We start from the raw sequence: 25,651 nt of genomic DNA, 5'->3' as shown, positions 1-25,651 counted from the left end.
CCGACGATCCACCACCCACCATCACCTAAAAAAATTTGATCCATGCGGAGTGAATTCGGGTGGATATTCGCAGGGCTCATTGAAAGTATCATCCCTATCTTTGATAGGGTGATGTTACAAAAATAAAATTAAAATGGAAAAATAAAGGGAGGAGGGAGGGTGGGGGTGCATTTAAGGAATATAGGTTAAAAGTGGATCGGGGTGGTTGGGTGGTTCCCGTTCCAAAGCTCATCATCACTAGTCACAGCTGCATGCATGCATGCATGGATGGTTGAGCAGAAAAGCATGCAATAAACGTCTTGGTTAATTAAAAGCAACATAGTTACGTTACAGCAGCTTTTCGTAGACAAACCATCCATAAATTTTATCGATCTTTGTAGCTGCTCGCTGCTGTTTTTAAGTCCCAACCACTCTTCCTTCAATAGTTTTTACTGTCACATTTCATGTTCAACAGTGAATTCTTTAATTTGAATGAGTAATATTATACGCATTATTATTCCTAAATTTTATTTTAAGTATAGTGTGTTTTGATTCATTAAAAAAAATATAATTTAATATTTTTATTATTTCTTTATCTTCTATTAATGAAATTGTGACACATGCAATAATATGGATTTTACTCCATGAGAGTCCCTATCTCATTTTTCAATTTGAAATTCTATTATCAGCTTCAAAATCATATTTAATCAAATTATTATTATTATTATTATTATTATTATTATTATTATTTGCTTGCTTTCACTCCTTTCAGTTCATCATAGAATTAGAAGACAAGAAATTGAAATTATTTTTATTTTCTAAATTTAGACTAAGGATAAAGCTAGATTCTAACTAAGGGGACAATTGGTGCAAACATTAGAATCGAAATTGTAATTGGAATCAAATTATAGATAATGGTAATGAGACATGCTCTGTCGGGTCGGAGTGTGAGGGGCCTTTAGGGTTGGCGATTCAGTCTTTTGAGGTAAGATAATGGTAATGGGTATGAGTAAATTAGAAGAAGTCTCTTTGTTTGGTATATAGTAAATATAGTCTCTTATTTTAAGCTATTAATAAGGTATAAACTCTGTTTGGTAATGTTCCCAAAAAGCTCATAGCTTAAATAAGAGCTTATTTTGGAACGCTACTTTAGGTAGCGTTTCAAAATAAGCTCCTAGCTTCCTAACTTTTTTTCCATCTTTATTCTTATTATTTTAAAGAAATGACATAATTTACCCTTCCCAATTAAAACTCATTTCTCTTCTCCTTTATCCGCAACTTTCACTGCAATTATTATTATTATTATTATTATTATTATTATTATTATTATTATTATTATTATTATTATTATTATTATTATTATTATTATTATTATTATTATTATTATTATGAGATTTGCAACAATATTGCTACTTGATTATGAGATGCTAGATCATGATTATGCTAATAGTTTTATTTCAAAATGTTAATTTTTTTTAAAGACAAAATGTTAAATTTTAATATGTAAACAAATTAATTTAAATTTTATGGAATGTCCTTTTTAGTCTTTTTACATTTATCAGCTTATCAAAAAACTAATTTTATCAAACACTTTCAATCATAACAACTAGCTTAACAGCTCTTCAATTTTCAGCTCCGAGCTTATAGCTTTTCAGCTTTCAGTTCCTAGCTTATAGCTTTTCAGCTAGATTTGCCGAGCCATTGACTCCTCTATAAAGATAAGTCTATTCTCATTTATCTTTTCTCTTTTGCCTTAATGATGTTGTTTATTTTTTGTGCTTTTGTTTCCCTTACTTTAAATATGAGTGAGTTGTCGCAAGTGAATTGTGGACACGAGTCCAAAACGACGTTGTTTTAAGAGAAAATGTGTCATTTCAGTTAGTTTTTTTTTTTTTTTTTTTTTTTATTTTGTCACGCCGTTAACGGCGTTATTCGTTTGTGCCATTATGAATGTACAGTTATGAGATTATGAATGTACAGTTATGGAAATATGAATGTACAGTTATAGAATTATGAATGTAAGTTATGAAATTATGAACACAGAGCTCTGACATTATGAACTTACAATTATGAACATATAGTGATAAAATTATGAACATAGAGCTCTAAAATTGTGAACATCAAGCTTTGAAAATTATGATTTTACAGTTATTGAATTATGAATGTATAGTTACGGAATTATGAATGTACAATTATGCAATTATGAATGTATAGTTATGCAATTATGAATGTACAGTTATGAAATTATGAACACAGAGCTCTGACATTATGAACTTACAATATGAACATATAGTGATAAAATTATGAACATAGAACTCTAAAATTGTGAACATAGAGCTTCGAAAATTATGAAGTTACAGTTATTGAATTATGAATGTACAGTTACGGAATTATGAATGTACAGTTATGGAAGTATGAATACACAGTTATGGAATTATGAACATAGAACTCTTACATTATGAACTTACAATTATGAACATATAGTAATAAAATTATGAACATATACTCCTATAACGAAGCGGTCTGAAATTTTTTTTTTTAAAAAAAGAAAATAACAGTGCTTAACGACACTGTTACCTGTGTCCAGCGCATGCATGCTGGACATGGGTCCATAGCATACGATTGGTGAGTTGTTTTACCGGGCGACTAGACGAATGACGGACTAGGTACATCAAGGAATTGAAAAATTATGTAGTCAAAATTTGCTACATCATACAGTTGAAAAAATAGATTAAAATTAAAGATATACATACATATACATATAGGCAGTAGGCTTGACAAGAATTAATCGCATCATCTTCTTATATAAAAATTATCCTCTTATCACTTTGCCACCTCTATTAGGTTGATGAGAAGCGGTGTTCAAATTTATAATGTAGGTCAAAACATGCTAAGCGGCTAAGCCCATGAATAACCGACACTTCAACTCAAATTTTACATCCCCACCCTTCCCCAATATAACTCGTTTTTTTTTTTTTTTTTTTTTTTTTTTTTTTTTTTTTTTTTTTTGGAATACTACTGACTCTATTACAATTTAACTCGCAGTGTTGTAAAAATCACACTTTGACACTAGGCGATCGGCCTCCTAGGCGCCTTAGGTGGTCTCCATGCGCCTACAGGGCGCCTAGAGATTTTTTCAACATTGATAACTCGTTAATATTGGTTCATTGAAAAACTTGTCCTTTTTTTTTTCTTTTTTTTTTTTTTCAGTTCATTTTAACCCGCAAAAAATTGCTCAATTTTTCCATTTTCTACCTATAATTAAATATGCATGCTGATTTTCTTTGACCCAATAAATTAATAGGAAGTTTCTGTTATACATATGATGTTGAACGGAACAAAAATATTAACTTCTAACAACACATTTTAATTTCACCAAAAAAAAAAAAAACACATTTTAAATCTCTTTAAAAAGTTAAAGGGGTGTTTGGTAAATAGCGGATTGGGTTAGTGGATTTGACTAGTTGATAATATTATCTGATTGTAGAAAGATATTTGGTAAATTAGTTGTTAGTTGAAGCTGATCGAAAAAGCTACTTTGAACAGCTTTTTGAATTTTTATGTTTTGGAGCAATAAACTAAAAAACTAATTAACCAAACACTCAATTTTGTTGTTTAACTAAGTCAAACAGAGCTAATAGTGGTTAAACAAGCCAAAATTAACTCATAATCTAACTATTTTACCAAACATGACCAAAATTTTTTTATATTAATCTACCTCACATTTATTTCTAACATGCATGAACAAAGGCTCTTTTTCCCAAGATCTATTTTTTAAGGCTATATTACTTAGATAATTAAGTTTTTATTTACTAATTATTAATTTTGAATGTCATATAAAAATACGAAATTAAATTATATTCATCCCCTACTTTGAAGAATTTGAATCCATTTTGACCCGATCCAAATCAGTGGTGAACACCACCCGAAAAATGCCTCAAAAAACTAATCAGTGGTGAACACCACCCGAAAAATGCCTCAAAAAACTACACACACGTCATTTTTGTTCTAATTATTTTTCCGAACACCGTGCCTCTCATTTGACAAAATAATATAAAGGTAAATTTTGGTTGGAGTAGGAATTGACAAAATAATATAAAGTACAATTCAACACGGTATGAAATTCATAAATTAAATATATGTATAGTCAAGAAGATTGTTGAACTCTATAGGTGTTGGTTGGGCTTCTTTTAACTGAATATTATTAAAGCAAGTAAGTATCGGCGGCCACCAAAGTAGTTGGCCTGTCTTGATAACGTACGTTTAAACGGGTGAAAGTTGAAGACTTTAAATAGCATAGCATAGCATAGCATATATGCATGCAATAAGCTAAGCTAGCTACCATAAAAGACACAATTCAAATTCATCTATATATCTTATCTGCAATATTGAGGAATAATTGGTTAAATCATCAAATTGTTGAGAATGGAAGGAGGTAATAAGAAGAGGTATGTTGTTGAGATGGAGAAGGCCAGAGAAAGTGTAGATGGAAGGCCATCTGTTGGGGCAGTATACAGAAATGTATTGGCTCAAAATGGATTCAACCCCCTACCTCAACACCTCCATTCTTGCTGGGATATTTTCTGGTACGTACTATCATCACTTTTCATTTCTGGGTACAATAATTAAGCGGTCGTTAATTGTTGGGTTATGCGTGGCTCAGAGAGTCGAGTTCAGCATTTTGTCATTGAACCACGACACTAACTGCTACACAAGTATAAGAAAATAAAGTTGTATCTTCGATACTAGCTATATATAATTTTTATTTAGTCAATATATGAATATTAATTTGTATTTTATTTTTATGATTTGCAGCGAGTCGGTCAAAAAATTTCCTAATAATTTAATGTTGGGTGAGCGTGAGTTTGTTGATGGACAGGTACCCTACATTGCATATATATATATATAACTCGATTATTTATTTATATATATTTTGTTTGTTGTTTACTTATTGGCACTTAATTTCAGTATGGTAAATATGTGTGGCTGACTTACAAACAAGTATATGATATTGTGGAAAAAGTTGGAGCTTCAATTCGTGCTTGTGGCGTTACTCAAGTGAGTTTTTTTTTTTTTTTTTTTTTTTTTTTTTTTTTTTTTTTTGGGCATATCATGATTTAGTACATATATATGCACATGTTTACCTTTCAAAAAAAAATATGCACATGTTATAACATGTTAAAATTGACATAATTAAAATGGTCTTCTTATAGCTAAGAAGTATAAATAACAGAGAATTTGGAGTAATATATAGCTGCAAATAGTTGTTTACAAATTAGAGTATGGAGCATTAAATTTGGCCTTATATGGGAGATCAGATCAGACATCCAATATTCTCAATAATTCTTTTACTTGATTTTATGCATGCAGGGTGATAAATGTGGAATCTATGGTGCCAATTGCTCTAATTGGGTTATAAGCATGCAGGTCATTATCCTCTCAATTTAATTTCTTAGTATAGTATCATAATTGGAAGTGTTTGCCCCTTTTTAGATGATCTGATCTTTTCTCCAAAGCTAGTTAGTATATTGGTTTTTAAAGGCCTTTATTATTTGTTTTGGTGAAATAGAATTTTAGTCATTATATGTGGATAACGTACAATTTAATACTTCAATCATTTATGATATAGATTTAATCCACCAATTATTATCAAAGTGAAAATTTTGAGTTCTGAAGAAATAAATTCCTCACTTTAATAACAATTGAGGAACTATGACAATTGTGGCGGACCACTAATTAACTAGATGTTCATTTTTAGTGTACTAATTGTTCATTGTTTGGATATGAATCATATGATGATGCTTCCACTCCATATAAGAGGTAATCAAAATGCTATATATATGTATGTATATTGCAGGCTTGCAATGCTCATGGGCTTTATTGTGTCCCCTTATATGACACTCTAGGTATGCACATTACCTTTAATTTTATGCTGATTATATTATTATATAACTTTAGTTTTGTCTTGTGACACATTTAGGTTTGTTGCAGGTGCTGGCGCAGTTGAGTTTATCATTTGCCATGCAGCCATTTCCATTGCTTTTGTAGAAGAAACTAAAATCCATGAGGTGACCAATTTCCCCTCCCATCACTTGCCAGTCTTACCTGCACAACTTTATTCAATTCCTGTATATACTGTCACATTTTTAAGTGACAAAACTTTATTTCTGTATACACCGTCACATTTTCGAGTGGCAAGGTGCTAGACTTAATTGACCCTTCAGTCCTCGTCCAATAATTCCCCTAGCCACACCTGATGCTGGCCGTGGTCATTCAAGGGCCCGTCTTACCTGCACAACTTTATTCAATTCCCGTATATACTACCACATTTTCGAGTGGCAAAACTTTATTTCTGTATATACCGTCACATTTTCGAGTGGCATGGTGCTAGACTTAATTGGCCCTTCAGGTCTCGCCCAACAATTCTCCTAGCCACCCAATGCTGGCCGTGGTCATTCAAGGGCTAGTCTTACCTGCACAACTTTATTCAATTCCCGTATATACTACCACATTTTCGAGTGACAAAACTTTATTTCTGTATATACCGTCACATTTTTGAGTGGCAAGGTGCTAGACTTAATTAACCCTTCAGTCCTCGTCCAACAATTCTCCTAGCCACCTGATGCTGGCTGTGGCGCCTAACACAATTCAATTATATATCACTCTGCCTGTGGCTCATTGACAATCCACACTTTTCTGGTTTTAGGTGTTGAAAACATTGCCTAATACAAAGGAGTTCTTGAGAAGTAAGCTAATAAGGCCTTTTAATTTGATAGATTGTCACCCATAGTTTCTAAGGGATCACCAAATTTATTAATTTGCAGCTGTTGTGAGCTTCGGAGAGGCGACAGAAGAACAGAAAGAGGCGGCTGCCACTTTCAATGTGAAAATTTATTCCTGGGATGAGTTCTTAATGCTGGTATATATATGCATGGAACTATATATGTATAAGTAACCTTCCTTAATTGCAATCTATTCTTTAATTTCTAATAACTTAAGTTTGTCTCATACATATATACTAGGGAGTGAACAAGAAATTTGATCTTCCTGTTAAAAGGAAGACAGATATCTGCACCATTATGTACACCAGTGGCACTACTGGCGACCCAAAGGGTGTTATCATTTCCAACGAAAGCATTCTTTCAATCATTGCAGGTGTAAATCATCATATGGAGGACATGAATGAAGAGGTATATATATCATATATGTAGTATTAAGCATATAATATATATACATAAATGTGCGCCAAAGGTCATCTTATAAAAAGAGACTATTGGGGCGTATTTAACCTATAATATATAGATATAAATGTGCAATCTAACTATCAGTTTAGACTTTTAGTTATTGAAATGGAGCGCGTGCTTTGATTTGGTGACATGTACTTCATTCATTTCACTCAATATCTCACCCTTAACTTTAGGTTTGTGCATTAATTAGTTTATTTTTTCCCATGATTGATAGTTCACAGAGAAGGATGTGTATCTGTCATACCTTCCTTTAGCCCATATATTCGACCGAGTGATCGAGGAATTGTTCCTCTCAAAAGGTGCCTCTATTGGCTTTTGGCATAAGGTAAGTTAAAACAGCTTGCACAAGACTATTACAATGAGACAACATCTTATCGCAAGACTGTGAGACACAATATGAATGCACACGATCTACTACAGGAAGCACATATACCAAATTGTGTGCACTCATGTTTGGATAAATTGTGCACACTTTAATTTTTGTGCATCTCTATAGTAGATCTTGTGCATTCATGTTGTGCCTCACAGTCTCACGGAAAGATGTTATCTCAATTGATTATTTATCTATAGATATATATAATGGATCCTCATCCATCAGGATGTTAAACAATTGATTGATGACATCAAAGAGCTGAAACCAACTGCATTTTGTGCTGTCCCTCGGGTCTTAGACAGAATTTATTCAGGTATATGTGTAGGAACGTCTCATATGAGACATATAATACTTTTAATTAAATTGTAATACTTTTCTATGAATTGTAAAAAAGACGTCTCACCGAGAGATGGTGTCACACAAGATTATTCTTACTTAAAAGTCAATCTTTAATTTACTTCTTTCCAGGCTTGGTAGAGAAGATTTCTTCTGCAGGTTTCCTCAAGCATAAATTGTTCAATATTGCATATAACTAGTAAGTAACCTGTTATATATGCTTTTCAGACAGAAGATTTCAGGTTTATTTTATTCACACATAAATTGCTCAACACTGCTCTAATCTGAGGCTGAGCCAATGAAAACATCTACTAATACTAAACACTATTATTATCTTGAAATTTATTTAATTTGCAGCAAATTGAAGAACATGATTAACGGGTATAAACACACGGATGCAGCACCAACACTTGACAAAATTATTTTCCAAAAGGTAACAATCCCTTGTTAGGATCAAACGCTTTACCACTACTATACCATGCCAAAAAGCTATAACTTGTGACCTATGCTCTGATATCACTTTGTTGAGATTAATATTAAAATGTTCAGGTGAAAGAGGGTCTTGGAGGGAACTTACGTCTCATTCTCTCTGGAGCTGCGCCACTTTCTTCAACAGTTGAAACATTTTTACGTGTTGTAACAGGAGCTCATGTTCTCCAAGGATATGGTATTCATTTATATACACATTTCATTATTTCTAAGGCCTTTGGTCCGGCCTGCTCTCGTAACCTGCACTGATATAAATGTGTAGTCTCACTATCAACTAATGATTTTTGAAATGGTTATAGGTTTGACAGAGACATGTGCAGGGTCATTTGTTTCGCGACCAGATGACCTAACAATGGTGGGTACGGTCGGCCCTCCACTGCCTGTTGTGGATGTTTGCCTAGAATCTGTTCCTGATATGGGGTATGATGCCCTCGGAAGCACCCCGCGAGGCGAGATATGCATACGGGGTAAATGTTTATTTTCGGGGTACTACAAGCGCGAAGATCTCACAGCAGAGGTTATGGTTAATGGATGGTTTCACACAGGTGATCAGCCTAGTTATAGCTAGTAGCAAAGACCGAACTTTATTTACTTAAGATGACTTACCACTAAACCAAAATCAAAAGGTATAGTTAATAGCAAAACCAGCACCTGTCAAAAGTTATAACTAATAGCGAAGACGTAATATTATACATTTTTAAGAAGCAGGGTGCTGGAAGCCTGGAATTGACCATTTAAGCCTCTGTCGGTCTAACAATCCTTTCGTCATTTGGTGCTGAACTTGGCCCTTCACCAGCCCGTGGGCCCCAAGATTTCCAATTCTAGTTGACTCTTGAACTAACTCTATCTGTCAATTTGTGTCAGGGGATATTGGTGAATGGCAACCAGATGGCAGCTTGAAAATCATTGATCGCAAGAAAAACATTTTCAAGCTCTCCCAAGGAGAGTATATTTCAGTGGAGAATCTTGAAAGCATTTATTCTCTAGCCTCCAGTGTTGACTCGGTAACGTATTTTTTTGGTTATTTACACATAAAAATGTTACATACGTTGTTGGTTTCCATGATATGATATATTATTGTATGCAGATATGGGTGTATGGTAACAGTTTTGAGTCCTTTCTTGTTGCTGTTGTGAACCCCAATAAAGAATCTATTGAGATGTGGGCAGAGAAAAATGGAGTAGCTGGAGATTTTAAGTCTATATGTGAAAACCCAAAGGCAAATGCATATATTCTTGGTGAATTGTCCAAGATTGCAAAAGAAAAGGAGGTATACATACATATTTTCGGTGAAGAAATTTGGTCTGAATAATGTTCTCCTAAGGAGAATCACAGTTATGTCATTCGACCACAAGGTCTTCAGCTTTGAGTGGAATATAGATAATCGAATTTATTTGTTGATTGCAGTTGAAAGGCTTTGAGTTTGTGAAAGGTGTTCACCTTGACCCCATACCATTTGACATGGAGCGCAACCTTCTAACCCCAACTTTTAAGAAGAAGCGAGCTCAGTTTCTCAAATATTACCAGGTTTTTAATTTGCACCTAATTAACTTCTTTAAAGTTGGAAACTTGGACTTAATTAGGTCTATATTATTCATCTACAAATCAAAATTTGAGTTTTAATTAGAGTAAACACAAATTGTTGTGCTTGTGTGGATATATATATATATATATATATATATATATATATATATATATATATATATATATATATATATATATATATAACTTTTGCATTCTTCTATTATTATGACAAAAAGAGTAGTATTGTAACCTGGGAAGTGTTTATGTTCTCCTGTAAAATGATAATCTGATCTCAACGCTGACATTGCAGTACGTAACCTTTAATTTGCAGAATGCCATAAATGGTATGTATAAAAGCAGAAGATAATGAGAATGAATTGAAGCTCACTACTTAGCTGGAAGGAGTATTTGTACTTGTGATGATGAGTAATCACAAACACACATTTGTCAGTATTTTGGCAACAATTGATTGTTGTCATGTGTATACCAACGCTTCACACATTATGTTTGTAATTTTTTAATCAAAAACTTATCTCCTTATGTCTAATTTTCCATTAATTTTTATTTATTTGCTCAATGATAAAATTTATGCTTAGACTCAAAATAAAAATGGCAAAAAAAAAAAAAAAACAATATAGTTAGGGATGATAATTTTATTTGATCCTGACAAAAACATAAACGAGGACCAAAATTTGAAGAATATTGATGAGACATGGAGTTGTGTCCATTCCAATGGATCAAATGAGAATTGCCGCACGAAATAAAACTAGGAATCAATTACAGTCGTCCATCTGGAAAGATCAAACGGATTAGAAGTATATCAACGCTTCACACATTATTATTATTTTTTTTTGTGCGCACTCTATTTATTTGCTCAATGATAAAATTTATGCTTAAGCTCAAAATAAAAATGGAAAAAAAATATATAGGTAGGGATGATAATTTTCTTCGATCCTGACAAAAATGGAAACGAGGACCAAAATTTGGAGAATATTGATGAAACATGGAGTTGTATCCACTCCAACGGATCAAATGAGAACAGCCGCACAAGACAAAACTAGGAACCAGAAAAATCAAACTAATTAGAAGCAATTTTTTTTTTTTTAAAAAAAAAGCGCAATGACATGTTTGTAAATAATTCAAACTTTGAAAAAAAAAGTAAAATGTGTTAAAAGTACAAATAACAGCTCCATAGAGTGCAACAATAATGCAAGTAAAATATATTAAAAATGCAAGTAATAGGTTCATATAATATAGTGCAACAATATAAAGTACACTGAGCAACTATAATAATAAGTGTATATCTAACGTTATCATTAGTTACACCAATATAAAAGGTAAATAATTTGCACTATATAGTGTAAATGGTTGCACTTTTATGTAGTACGGACTACGGAGTATAAAATAAATAATTTAAACATGTTAAATTTTAGCAATTAAAACAATTTGAAATCTAACTATTCGGACTATCATATCTAAAAATAAGATAGTTTCGGAGAACAACTTTAATGCTTATGCAACTTGCAGTCCACAAAAGTAGCAAGACCAAAACTCAATTAAGCAGACAGATTATTATGGGGAAAATTAAATAATGCCAGAAGTAGTTAAACACATTATGGTGCCAGGGGAAAGCGGCGCAACTATGAACAACAAGCTTCACCAACTAACGACTTGATTGCCGCATGAGTTTTGCTGCCTACCTATCTTCTTCTCTCACACACATATAGGAGGATCCGACGTAAAAAGTGAGAATTGATCTGATGTATCTATATTTATACAGATATATCAATGGTTGAAGGTTACTCGGAAATATATAGAGTTCTTTATAAATATTGAAAAATTTAAAAGTTTTTAATAATTATAAAATTAATCTCGTGTTTTTATTATTATTATTATTATTATTATTATTATTAAATCAATCATTAATAAATTTTAATAGACGACCTAGACTAGTCCTCACTTTTTATAAGAGGATATTGTTCTCTTTTGATCTGTCCATATATATAATGGGATAAAACTATATAGATCAAATTTTTTTACCAAAAAGTTTCACAATCTAACAATAAACTAATAAAAACATATAGAGTTTGAAATATTTAGGATTATTTTGCTCAAAACGATATTATTTTAAGTGAAATAATATATTTTTTAAAAGGAACAATAGCTAATCGACCGACTATGCAATATAGTCGGCCTAGGTGATCAGTGCCTAGTCGGCCACCTAGCCGACTAATTATGGTGTATGCTTGGCAGCCGGTATAGACTCAACCCATACTCAATTTTTAACCTAGACTCGATTTTTGCAACACTAATCTTTACCATGCTTTAAAAAAAAAAAAAAAAAAAAAAAAAAAAAAAAAAACCAAAAACCACTTCATAAATTACGCAAACACATCGTTTCTACAAACCAAAACAGAAATAAAACGAGAGATATAATCAAAACACTCAACCCTCCCGTCTCCCTCATTACACAAAGCATGCTTAACTAAAGTATGTCCAAGCGTATTTCCATGAATTAGCTAATCACTAATTGATTGACTTCACTCCATATTAAAATATGAATATACTTATATTGTCACATTTTGTCAAAAATTTTGATTCAAATAACTTTTGTTTTTTTAATACTAGTAACTCTATTACAATGCAGTATCTATTCATAACTATTTTCTCAATTTATTGAATCACAAAAAGTCAATAGCACTTTCACTGAGACTCGAACCATAACCTCCTACGTGGGATTTCAACTTGATCCAAATAACTTGATTTATATCAACTATTTTTTTTTTTTTTTGAAAATATATCAACTATTTAATTGGACCGGACTGCATTATAGTCTCCGAAAGTGGAGAAGAAACAACAAATTCATGGGAATTTGGTCATGTGCCTCTGCACGTGGTTGGTGGCGTTTTGCGTTTGGACCATTATATCTTCCTCCTGTCATGATTAGACATTGTTGCATGCTTGACTAATTAGGATCAATATAATCTATCTTTACAAAAAGGTTTAAAATTAAAGTATCGTTTAGTAGAATTTAAGGTTACGTCGTTTTAGCCATGACATGTTCCTGATGCAAATAGCGTGTCCGACTAGAATGAATTGTATAATTATGACTCAAAATGAAGGAATATATAGTATTTTACAGTGGAAGTTATAACAGTAGCATAACTAAATGTTAAAGAAAAATAATTAATAAAATAAAAAAATTAAGTAGAAGAATAGTTCAGAGTATATGTTTAACATGCCCTCGCAAGATGGAGGATCCGTTAGAGACTCCGATTTTTGACCAAAAATTTTAAAAAAACGCATGACCCAGCGGCTTTGTAAGGAATAAGGATATTAACAAGCTGCTTTTTAGAGGGAAGATGACGAACAACCGAAGTCCCCCCAGAGGCCACCAACTCACAATCAAAGAAATAGTCAAGGGCAATATACTTCATCCTAGAATGAAACACATGATTTCTGCACACATATGTTGCATTGAGATTATCACACAACAGAACATGAGAGCCGCACAGGGGCACTCGTAGCACCCAATGTTGCAGAAGGTGCTAGGCGCTAGTCAGGCACCTCCTTGGCGGTCGATTAATTCGAGTATATCGTCTCTATTTTCCCACTTAGGGCGGGGTTGTTAGATTATTATAATCCACAAACTAGTCAACTACATATGTTAAATGGTTAGTTGAGTACATGACTGGAGGAATATAGAAGATGAGCAACCGAGCAGACAAAAATACCACACGACCGAGTTAGTTGGGCGCCAACTTAGCCTAGTTGGGAGCCAACTAGGTGCTAGGCACCCTTAGGCCGATTTTTACAACACTAGTAGGCTGGTAGCTCCTGCAAAAGATGTTGAACCCACAGAACCTCTGTATAGTAGTAGCATTTGCAAGGGCGCGATATTCCGTCCCAGCGAAAGAATGAGAAATAGATTTTTGACAGGCTGACTTTCAAGATACTATATTACCGAGGTACAAAACATACACATTGGTAAAACGGCCCAAAGTACTAGAGCCACCCCAATCGGAATCAGAAAAAATCAGTAATTCGAAAGGAAGAAGTATATTTGAGAAACAACCAATGGAACAATGTACCGCATATGGTACTTGCATGAAATGAGATAAACAATTCACAACAAATGAAACATCTGGACGACTAATGCTCAAATATTGCAACTTACCAATAAGTTTGCGAAAATTGAAAGGATCAACAACCGCAAAAGAGTCCAAGAAAGGCAGAACTTCTGAAGAACTCATAGGCGTGGAAACTGCCTTTGCACCATCCATGTGAAGCTTGATTAAAATATCGAAAATGTATTGTGATTGGGACAAAAACAAACCAGACACATATGAAATTACATCCACACCTAAAAAATTATGTAAGGGGCCCAAATCTTTCAATGCAAAGGCATTAGACAATGTGTTTGTGAATATTGTGCTATTTTCAATAGATAAGTTCTTCTTCTCTTTATTTCCTTCCTTTGCAATTTACTTTCTTGTTTTATTACATTGATCTTATATCTTGTGTTTGTCGTGGAATATCTTGTTGCTTGTGAATATTGTGCTATTCTCATTATGCTTATGTGTTCTCCTTGGAGGGAGGTAGGGAGGCAGGGATGTAGACTAGGTGTTTAACAGATGACTTTGAATTGGTTGAGAAGGAAATTTGGTACTTGACCTTGATGATGTTGATTGACATATTTGAGTCCCGATTAGGGAGTGACAACCTAGTCTAAGTTCAAGGAGTTGATCAACCATGCTTCATATTGAGAAAAGGGAAGTGTGTGATGTTAAGAACACCAAGTGTTTGATGAAATGCTTCTTATACATTATATTCTTGAGTCATGAGAATGCCCTTAAATGTTTTAGAAGTGTGGGATGACCTTGAGAAAGACTTTCCTATCATTATATAACATCTATCATCTTTTGCCCCCCAATTTAGTTTCACTATCTTGACGTACCTTTAAATTAGTTCCTATCTACCTCCAATTTCTTATCATTTATTTTTATTAAAGTGTGTTGTTTGATATTGTGTTTGTATCCATATCTACCCTATGTTTTGGCTAGATTTCCATGAGGAACATCAATATCTTATGTTTGTGACGCTAAAGCTCTACTCCTATCGTCAATCCTTGTGAGAACAATATCCGGTGTAAGGATACCATCTTACTCATCCACTCACCCAAAAGATTACTTCATCATCGAGACATTCTCTGAGCCAACAATTCGAAATCTTAAAACACTAGTGAATGTGATCAAGGCAAAAAGAGTCCTAGGTTCACATCTCAAGGAAGATTTTCCTTAAAAAGCCTAGACATTTTGTGAAGAGCAAAAATATATGTTCAACGCAAAATAAGTCTCTAATGGCTGGAAAATCTGACAAGTCTACCTAACCACCGGATTACACGATGGTCTTTACTCACTAGATAATAGACTTTTTGAAATGAGTTTTCCCTCCAACAGATCCTTTTCAAAACGCCTATAAATACCCTCTTCCAAGACTAAAGAAGGTGTTGGTCAATCTAGGAAAATTTGTTAAGCGTTCAAAGCATTCAAAGTTTCACAATTCAGGAGTAGTGAGAAAGAACCAAAGTTACAAAGAATTATCCAGAATTTAGAAGTTTGTGTTGCTCAAACCAAGAAGATCAAGATTATTTTAAGTCGATACTTCTAGTTGGAGATTGAAGAATTTTATCTTCAATCATTTGTAACTCTACTCAATAGAAGTAGAAAGATGCGGAGTAAACTTGTGTGAAGTTGAAAAGCCTAGATACTCAAGGTCGGCTTGGTGTTTAAGGCTTGAGTGACTTTTGTACTAAAAGGATTAGTGCAAACCTTCTTAGAAATTTTAATGAGAAGAGTGGAGTAGGCTTGATTTAGTTGAACCATTATAAAAATCTTTCTCTCACTCTATATCTTTATTTGTACTACTCACTTACATACTCTTATCACACACAAATCATAAATTTTAAGAAGAACAAAAATACGTCCAAACCACTAAAAATGGTTAACTATTCCATTGTGCGTTCTCAATGAATCATTTACGTAACTTTTCGATTTATTTGGACGAAGCGTTAAAATTTTTCAAAAACTTAGCAAGTCTATTCACCCCCCTCCCTCTAGACTTGCTCTCACTCCCTTCGAGACCAACATAAGCATACATAGGAAACCTAAAGATATACAACCATCGCACTGATGAAATGTGGATATTTAAGGTCCTTCTCGTTGCTCAATTAATTCCTCATACACGGTACGACATTGTCCACGACAGTCGTCCATGACCATTCAACCTTTCATCAATCGAAAATTATGAGACTATAGCAAGAATGTTAGTATAATTATAGCAATTATTGATTGTTCACATAATTATATGTCTATGTGACATATATGCTAACATTGTGTGTTCGTGTTTAGCTGGATTTTGTAATACTACTTTCACGGGCCAAAAGAGCATTTATGCTCGCTGCCAAATACACTCTTATTAATCCACTTGTATGATTGACCTGCTCCTCATCAATTATGTTATTGAATTAATTCTTTTATTGTACATATAATCATCAAATCAATTCATTTTAATATTATATTATTCCAAAAGGAACCAACCCTCAGGGCCCCCCACATATCATGGTGACTCAACCGAACATAAATCATAGAGGCTAGACCGGTGCTCACTGCGCACAAGGAGCCCCCACCCTCACTTTCAGAGGTTGCTCCCACACTGCTGCTGGTGAGACTCGATCCCTAGTCATTATTCCAAAGTTTCACCTCTATGACCAGTTGAGCTACCAATGCGGGCATTTTAAGTATATATATTGTTCCCCCTTTTTGTTGTTATATCTACCGTTATTTTATATATTAATATACTTTGAATATAAAATTTGAGCAAATTACACTTTTGGTCCTGTGACTATAAGGGGTGTGTTAATTTGGGTTCGTGACTTTTAAAATTAACAATTTAGTCCTTTAACTATCATTCTTTTAGCAGATTTGGTCCTCCCGGCCAAATTGCCGGTGGAATTTGGCCGGAAAGACGTTCAATTTTTTAAATCAAATAGTGGTGGGGGTAATTCGGTTCAACAATTAAAAAGACCGAATTACCCCCACCAATATTTGATTTAAAAAGTCAAACGTCTTTCCGGCCAAATTCCACCGGCAATTTGACCGGGAGGACCAAATCTGCTAAAAAAATAATAGTTAAAGGACTAAATTGTTAGTTTTAAAAGTCACGTACCCAAATTAACACACCCTTTATAGTCACAGGACCAAAAGTGTAATTTGCTCTATAAAATTTATACTTTTGTACGTGTTATCTTTTAGATTTTTAAATATTAAAATAGTGTGTATTAGCGAGGTTTCAAAGTTTTGATGATGAATATGAAATCTTGAGAATCAATGTAATGATTGTGATCGACTCTTAATTGATTAGTTTTTTTTTTTAATTAAAAATTAAATTATATTTTGGATAATTATAACCGTTCAAATTTATAATAAAAATAATTGAATTTTTTTAATAGTTATATATAACTTTCATTTACAAGAAAGTTTGTAACTCGTATCAATTTATATAGTATATGTAATATATATATTATATAGTATAATACTATATATATATATATATATATATATATATATATATATATATATATATATATATATATATATATATATAGGTTTATTATATTGTGAAGAAGCATAAAAAAAGGAATAATACAAAAGTCATTGTTAGTATTTTCTCTCCTTCGTTCTTTTCCATGGATTCAACACTTACTTAAACTCTTATGGCATATTTAGTTCGCGGAATAGGCCTAGAATGTTATAACATTTTCAGTAATAGGTATTTTTCTTTGTTTGGTAAATTTTTTTTTAAAAAAAAAATTTCCAAGAACATTATTCCTAGGAATGGTCTATTCCCTCTAGAAAGTGAATAGCTATTACTAGGGGCCCCCCTAGTATTAACTCATTCCTGAGTTCTCTGGAATAGATTATATATTTCATTTTCTATTTTACCCTTAATTGTGTGTGATATATATATATATATATATATATATATATATATATATATATATATATATATATATATATATATATATATATATATATATATATATATATATATATTGATGCGGTTCTACGGAACCATGTCTAGTCGCCGGCGGAAAAACGAAGACACCACCATCGCCTCGACAAACCGAAAAAGCTTCGGTTGCGCAACCTTGCCTAGTGCCGATTAACAATCTGACCATCAGCGACGAAGATACAAACCCAGCATCACGTCCTTCGATTCATGATCAACCGGTTGTATTGTTGGGGTTTGGGCCGCCGACGAAGACATAGGGCTTTTGCGAGAAATCTCCATTCCAGCTGAACTTTGGTTGTCTGACTGGCGATGAGTCTGTACGTTGATCGAATGGGAATCTGGTGGTCGTCTCAACAACGCGGAGACAATCACCGATTCGGATAGTCGATCCTTTGGCCGCTGGCACCGGAAAAAAATGATCGACCGTTTTGTTCGTTGAAATTTGCTACTTGATACGAGATCGTATAAGTCCAATTTTATCTTTCTTATTTAGATAACTATTTATTGGATAAATAAATTGTTTTTTTAAATCTTATTTTCTTTAACATTTTTTATACTTTTTAAAATTTGATTTTTTGTTTTTGTTTTGTTTTTTTTTTGTTTTGTTTTGTTTTGTTTTTTTTTTTTTTTTTTTTTACCAACGCTAAACTAAATATTATAAAAAACTTGAATTATAAACAACTTGAGTCAAATATTGTTCACAAAACTTGACACATATCCCAATATTATTATAAAGAAAGGGGATACCCTACATATACACACTATTTGCCTCAAATGAGGTTCGAACCTTACACCTCCCACTTAAGAGAGCAACCCGATACCAATGGACTACAAGCCACTTGGTACATTTTGATAATTTTAATACAAAGTGTCTTGACCCGTTATATTTTTTATGTTTACTTTTTAAAAAATATTCATAACTGACGACCAAAATATCATTGTATTTAACAAAACTTCAGCTATTTTCCAAATAGAGGACCAAAATTGGTCATGTCACAATAATACTAGGACCAAAAAAGAATGTTCTGATTAAAAATATATATATTTAAAAGTGGGCTACTATTTATAAATATAGGACAAAAAATGAAATTAACTCCAGAAAAAAATATATGACATCATCACAGCTCGAAATTAATAAGGTACCAAACAATACTAACTATTGGAATAAAATTTAGTTTAACTAAAAAGAAAACGCGTTATACCTAATATGGTGGATTTCTTATGGGTATCAAGCACTAATCAACCCACTTAAAAAGAGAAATGTGTTATTGTAATTTACCTCTCACAACTTCACTATCTTATCAGATCAAGGTGTAGGGTCAATAGGGCGAGAAATTTTGTCTTTTTTTGTAGGCAAAAGAAAAATTGTTATTATGACTTTAAGGTGGGTCTCCCTTGGATGCAAGTGAATAATGACACAATGTTGTTTTATTTGCAAGACCTAGAAGCTTTAATTGAACAATGGGGGGTATTGGACTAGCAATAATAGTAAAAATTCAATATTAATTCTTATCATATATCAATTGTGTTTTGAGTTCGGTTATTCAATCAATTAAATTATTATTTTAATAACAACAAAAATAATCTAAAAATTGAAAGTGTTTTTTTTTTTTTTAAATGTTGTTTTTGATGAGTTTAGTTACAGATAATCGATTAGTTTGTTAATGCAATTACTCCCCTCAGTCTCATTTTGTTTGTCTGATTCAATTAACGAAATTTAAGTCTGATTCAGTTAACGAAATTTAATTGACTGAAGTTATTTTTAATTCAATTTTTCATACTATTAAATTTAACTAGTATTTTCACCCGTGCGATGCACGAAATGAATTTACTATAATATTTTAAGAATATTTGGAACGATATATTGATGGATTATATGAACCCAGGGGTCCAGATTATACAACCGAATATATGATCGAATTATGACAAGTATAAGATTATATATATAATTATATAAATTATAACATCAAATATTATATAGTGCAATTGAAAAGATGGTTTGGATTAATTATGTTATGTGATGTTATCATTGCTTGAGTTCAACCAAATAATTGTTGAATTAATAGTTAATGTGTAGATGTACGCTGCGGTGCTGTAACTTTAGAGATTTTATATATCATTGTTTAGGATTTTTATAAATTGGGCAAATGTGCTCGTTCTCTAGCAACTTAGTTATAATAATAAATTGCTATCCTAATTCATTTGTATAGAGGATTTTTTTTTCTAGATATATAGCAATTTTGTCATTTTGAAAAAAAAAAAAAACATAATATCATCGATTGTATTTATACATATTGAAAACTTCTTTGTAGACGACATTGGTAGTCGCAACACAATATTGTCCATCCTCGTCTAGAGCTAACACCTTCAGGCCATCATGATGGGTGACTCGGGAGAAAGCCATGTACAATTGTCATTGATTAAAGACCAGTTTTTTTAGCAATAACCCAACGTGAGTTAGTGTTTGGCCTTGACTTTTGTTTGGAAATTGTTTACGCTGGAACTTGAAGGACAATCTCGTATCAGAAGGAGTGAGAGACATTCGGGGGATAAGAACTTTGGTTCCTTCATGTGTCCCATTAACTATTCTTGCTTCGACAATGTGATCTACCAATGTTGTGATGATGAGCCGCGTCCTGTTACAAAGGCCAAGAGAGTAGTGACAGAATAATATTGTTGAATAGGAATATGAATAGGAATTTTAATATTGGTGTATTGTATTACGAATAAGAATTTTAATGTAGAATTGTAGTACTAATATGAAAGTAGGAAATTAAACAATATATTGTATTAGGAATTATATTACACTATTTTACAATATTACGCAAACCTAAGTATTATTGTTTATAACTAATATTTTCACCCGTGTGATGCACGAAATGGAATTGTTGTAATATATTAAGAATATTTAAATTGATATATAATTATTTAAAAGTTAATATCACCAGAGGTCGCTTATCTTTCATGACAATTTCAAATTTAATTCTAGACAATAGTTATTAATTATTACGATTTATTCTATGTTATAATTCTTACATTAATATACTTATTGTACGAATGGGAAAGTAGAAATAAGTATATTTTATTGGGAAGAGAGATTTTTTAGGAATTGGACGGAAAGTTAAAAGTTTAGGATTTTGTTTTTAAATATAGTATAGATTACAATAGGAATTGTATTACACTATTTTATAATTTTAGAATAGAATTTTAACCCAGAATTATTGTACGAATGGAAAAGTAGAAATCAATATATTTTATTGGGAAGAGAGATTTTTTTGGAATTTGGCGGAATTTAAAAGTTCAGGATTTTGTTTTTATATATAGTATAGAGTATAGATTACAATAGGAATTGTATTACACTATTTTATAATATTAGAATAGAATTTTAACCCATAATTAATGGAAAAGTTGAAATCAATATATTTTATTAGAAGAGAGATTTTTTAGAAATTGGGCGGGAAGTTAAAAGTTCAGGATTTTGTTTTTATATATAGTATAGATTATTAACACTTAATTACTTTTAGATATTATTTTTACCACTTATATTATTATTATTATTATATTATGATTATTAGTTTCTTTTCAAGTTTTGTTAGTATATAATGGTCGTGAGCCACACAATAATAATATAATCATAATTAAATATTTTTGTATTTTATTCCGTGAGTCACAATAATAATATAACAATGATTAAATATTCTTCAATTCTAATATTCTTCTAAGATTTCTATTAACATCATTAATTATTCCTTAATTTATCATAATTAAATAATTTGACCAATTATAAAGAGAGATTATTAAATAAAGCACGAGACAATTTTTTAATTACAAAATTTAAAAATTCATTAATGAAACATAAGGTTCTCATAGTTTTTTCTAAGAAACTATTTAATAAAGCATTTTTTTTTAGAAATCAATATATTTTATTGAGAAGAGAGATTTTGTAGGAATTGGGCGGGAAGTTAAAATTTCAGGATTTTGTTTTTATATATAGTATAGATTAGATGTGCAGAGGGAATTGTATTACACTATTTTATAATTTTAGAATAGAATTTTTACCCAGAATTATTGTACGAATGGGAAAGTAGAAATTTATATATTTTATTGGGAAGAGAGATTTTTTAGGAATTGGGCGGAAAGTTAAAATTTCAGGATTTTGTTTTTATATATAATATAGAATATAGATATAGATTAGATGGGCAGAGGGAATTGTATTAGACTATTTTATAATTTTAGAATAGAATTTTTACCCATAATTATTGTACGAATGGGAAAGTAGAAAAGCTATATATTTTATTGGGAAGAGAGATTTTTTAGGAATTGGGCGGAAAGTTAAAATTTCAGGATTTTGTTTTTATATATAGTATAGATTAGATGTGCAGAGGGAATTGTATTACACTATTTTATAATTTTAGAATAGAATTTTTACCCAGAATTATTGTACGAATGGGAAAGTAGAAATTAATATATTTTATTGGGAAGGGAGATTTTGTAGGAATTGGGCGGGAAGTTAAAATTTCAGAATTTTGTTTTTATATATAGTATAGATTAGATGTGTAGAGGAAATTGTATTACACTATTTTATAATTTTAGAATAGAATTTTTACCCATAATTATTGTACGAATGGGAAAGTAGAAAAGCTATATATTTTATTGGGAAGAGAGATTTTTTAGGAATTGGGCGGAAAGTTAAAATTTCAGGATTTTGTTTTTATATATAGTATAGATTAGATGTGCAGAGGGAATTGTATTACACTATTTTATAATTTTAGAATAGAATTTTTACCCAGAATTATTGTACGAATGGGAAAGTAGAAATTTATATATTTTATTGGGAAGGGAGATTTTGTAGGAATTGGGCGGGAAGTTAAAATTTCAGAATTTTGTTTTTATATATAGTATAGATTAGATGTGTAGAGGGAATTGTATTACACTATTTTATAATTTTAGAATAGAATTTTTACCTAGAATTACTGTACGAATGGGAAAGTAGAAATCAATATATTTTAATGGGAAGAGAAATTTTGTAGGAATTGGGCGGGAAATTAAAATTTCAAGATTTTGTTTTTATATATAGTATAGATTAGATGTGCAGAGGGATTTGTATTACACTATTTTATAATTTTAGAATAGAATTTTTACCCAGAATTATTGTACGATATATTTTATTGGGAAGAGAGATTTTATAGGAATTGGGCGGGAAATTAAAATTTCAGGATTTTGTTTTTATATATAGTATAGATTAGATGTGCAGAGGGATTTGTATTACACTATTTTATAATTTTATAATTTTAGAATAGAACTTTTACCCAGAATTATTGTACGATATATTTTATTGGGAAGAGAGATTTTGTAGGAATTGGGCGGGAAGTTAAAATTTCAGGATTTTATTTTTATATATAGTATAGATTAGATGTGCAGAGGGAATTGTATTACACTATTTTATAATTTTAGAATAGAATTTTTACCCAAAATTATTGTACGAATGGGAAAGTAGAAGTCAATATATTTTATTGGGAAGAGAGATTTTGTAGGAATTGGGCGGGATGTTAAAATTTCAGGATTTTGTTTTTATATATAGAATAGATTAGATGTGCACAGTGAATTGAATTACACTATTTTATAATTTTAGAATAGCCAGAATTATTGTACGAATGGGAAAGTAGAAATTAATATATTTTATTGGGAAGAGAGATTTTGTAGGAATTGGGCGGGAAGTTAAAATTTCAGGATTTTGTTTTTATATATAGTATAGATATTAGTATATATAAAATTTATATATTTATAAATTATATTAAAAGTACTATTAAACACAACAAATTAAATTTAAAAATAATTAAAAATTACTACCAGGACTATGTGGTCCAATGGTATCCGGGTTGGACTTCCATTTGGAAGATTATAAGTTCGAGCCTCAGTGGAGGCGTTATTGGGTCCTTGTGTTTCAATAGGTTGAGAAAGTATATGAACAGATACTACAATGTAATGAATAGTAAATTGCCATCTATAAGTCTATAACGTCATAGAATGCAAAGAGTAAGCATAATTGAATTTAGAGTAAATACTCAAAATAGTCCCTTGACTATAGCTAAATTCACAAATTGGTCCTTGACTTTCAATTTCAACCAATTAAGTCCATAACTTTGCAATTTTGACACGATTTGATCCTCTATCTATTTGACCGTTTGTTGACCGTGATTGACAATCTCCAGAAGAACCTTCAGCTCTCGTCGGAGCACGTGGAGGCCTCCAGGATGACGTTGCACCGGTTCGGAAACACGTCGTCTTCTTCGCTCTGGTACGAACTCAACTACATTGAATCCAAAGGGAGGATGAAGAAAGGCGACCGGATTTGGTAGATTGCTTTCGACAATGGATTCGAATGTAACAGTGCGATCTGGAAATGCAATCGGAACCTTAAAAAACCGACTATGGATCATGAAAGTACATATATATCCTCAAAAATCATAGTCAACAAACGGTCAAATAGACAGAGGACCAAATTGTGTTAAAATTACAAAGTTAAGGACTTAATTGGTTGAAATTGAAAGTCGATGACCAATTTGTGAATTTAGCTATAGTCGAGGGACCATTTTGGGTATTTACTCTTAAATTTACAATTTGAAAAGAGCTGTCAAAACAGGTCCAACCCGTCGGGTATGTCCGTTTAATCCGTATTTTATACGGGCGGGTTAGAGAATTTTCAACTCGACTTGTATAATATGTGTAATTCACAGGCCAGCCCGTATAACTCGTATCCCATCCCGTTTAGCTCGTCAGCTCAATACGAATTGGCAATTTATATCGTGCACCAGGGCGCACATTGCATTGTGCGCCCTAGTGCAAAACGACGTCGTTTTGTTTTGTTTTTTGTTTTTTTGTCTTTTGAAAAATTTCATTTTTCGTGTCGGCTGTTAACTCCTTAAAAAAAATCTCATGTTTCGAAAATGTACATAATTGTATAATAGATTGTATATAATTGTATAACAGAATGTACATAATTGTATAACAAAATACACATACTCTTTTGTTTTGAAAAGATAATACTAATAATCTAACATAATACATAATACACATAAACTCTTAACATAATACACATAAACTTTTAACTCTTAAAAAAAAGTCTCTATTTCGGATGTACATAATTGTATAAAAAAATGTACATAATTGTATAAAAATAGACATAATTGTATAACATAATGTACATAATTATATAATAGAATACACATACACTTTGTCGTGTCAACTCCCCACACAACTTAACAAAACGACATCGTTTTGAGAGGCACGGGACGCACATTACTATATACGCCGTGATGCACGGTATAACGATTGATACAGATTGAGTTGAAAAAATCCCAACTCTTTTAGCTTTTAAAATGTTATATATATTTTTTGTGTACGAAATTATACAGTATAATTTACCTACCTTAGTATATATATACTTCAATAAGTTTAAAAAAAAATAAAAAAAAATAATTGTGTTTATACGTAGATGAAGAGCTGTCTTTTTCATATTCTGCGCTGTCCTTTTCGTTTACCGTCCCTTTTTTATTATTTATTTTTTTTCATTTTGAATTTACTTTAATTTTTTGTCTCCTTAATTGCCACTCACTCATCTTTGTTCTTC

At 31.7% G+C, this 25,651-nt stretch overlaps 1 protein-coding gene across 1 annotated transcript; it reads left to right on the top strand.

Annotated features, from left to right (window-relative positions):
* The first annotated feature begins 4,305 nt into the window (after window positions 1–4,305).
* Window positions 4,306–10,500, top strand: LOC109182549 (long chain acyl-CoA synthetase 4-like). The gene is made up of 19 exons (XM_019332693.1): window positions 4,306–4,565; window positions 4,795–4,858; window positions 4,948–5,037; window positions 5,350–5,406; window positions 5,837–5,885; window positions 5,971–6,047; window positions 6,686–6,725; window positions 6,804–6,898; window positions 7,002–7,169; window positions 7,441–7,551; window positions 7,825–7,912; window positions 8,068–8,134; window positions 8,293–8,368; window positions 8,485–8,602; window positions 8,724–8,969; window positions 9,289–9,428; window positions 9,512–9,694; window positions 9,832–9,951; window positions 10,280–10,500. Exons 1-19 carry the CDS (start codon window positions 4,405–4,407, stop codon window positions 10,313–10,315), a joined length of 1,986 nt encoding a protein of 661 aa, XP_019188238.1. The 5' UTR covers window positions 4,306–4,404; the 3' UTR covers window positions 10,316–10,500.
* The last annotated feature ends 15,151 nt before the right edge of the window (window positions 10,501–25,651 follow it).

Source organism: Ipomoea nil, unplaced genomic scaffold (assembly GCF_001879475.1).
Source record: "Ipomoea nil cultivar Tokyo-kokei standard unplaced genomic scaffold, Asagao_1.1 scaffold1074, whole genome shotgun sequence".
In the NCBI taxonomy this organism is placed as follows: domain Eukaryota; kingdom Viridiplantae; phylum Streptophyta; class Magnoliopsida; order Solanales; family Convolvulaceae; genus Ipomoea; species Ipomoea nil.
The sequence above is the reverse complement of the archived record's forward strand: the minus strand, read 5'-3'. Positions and strand labels throughout refer to the sequence as shown.

Excerpts from the sequence above, each read along its gene's own strand:
- LOC109182549 (XM_019332693.1), top strand. The coding sequence starts at position 4,405 with ATGGAAGGAGGTAATAAGAAGAGGTATGTTGTTGAGATGGAGAAGGCC. Across the intron at positions 5,407-5,836 it reads ATTGGGTTATAAGCATGCAG|GCTTGCAATGCTCATGGGCT; the intron begins GTCATTATCCTC and ends TGTATATTGCAG. Across the intron at positions 7,913-8,067 it reads CTTAGACAGAATTTATTCAG|GCTTGGTAGAGAAGATTTCT; the intron begins GTATATGTGTAG and ends ACTTCTTTCCAG.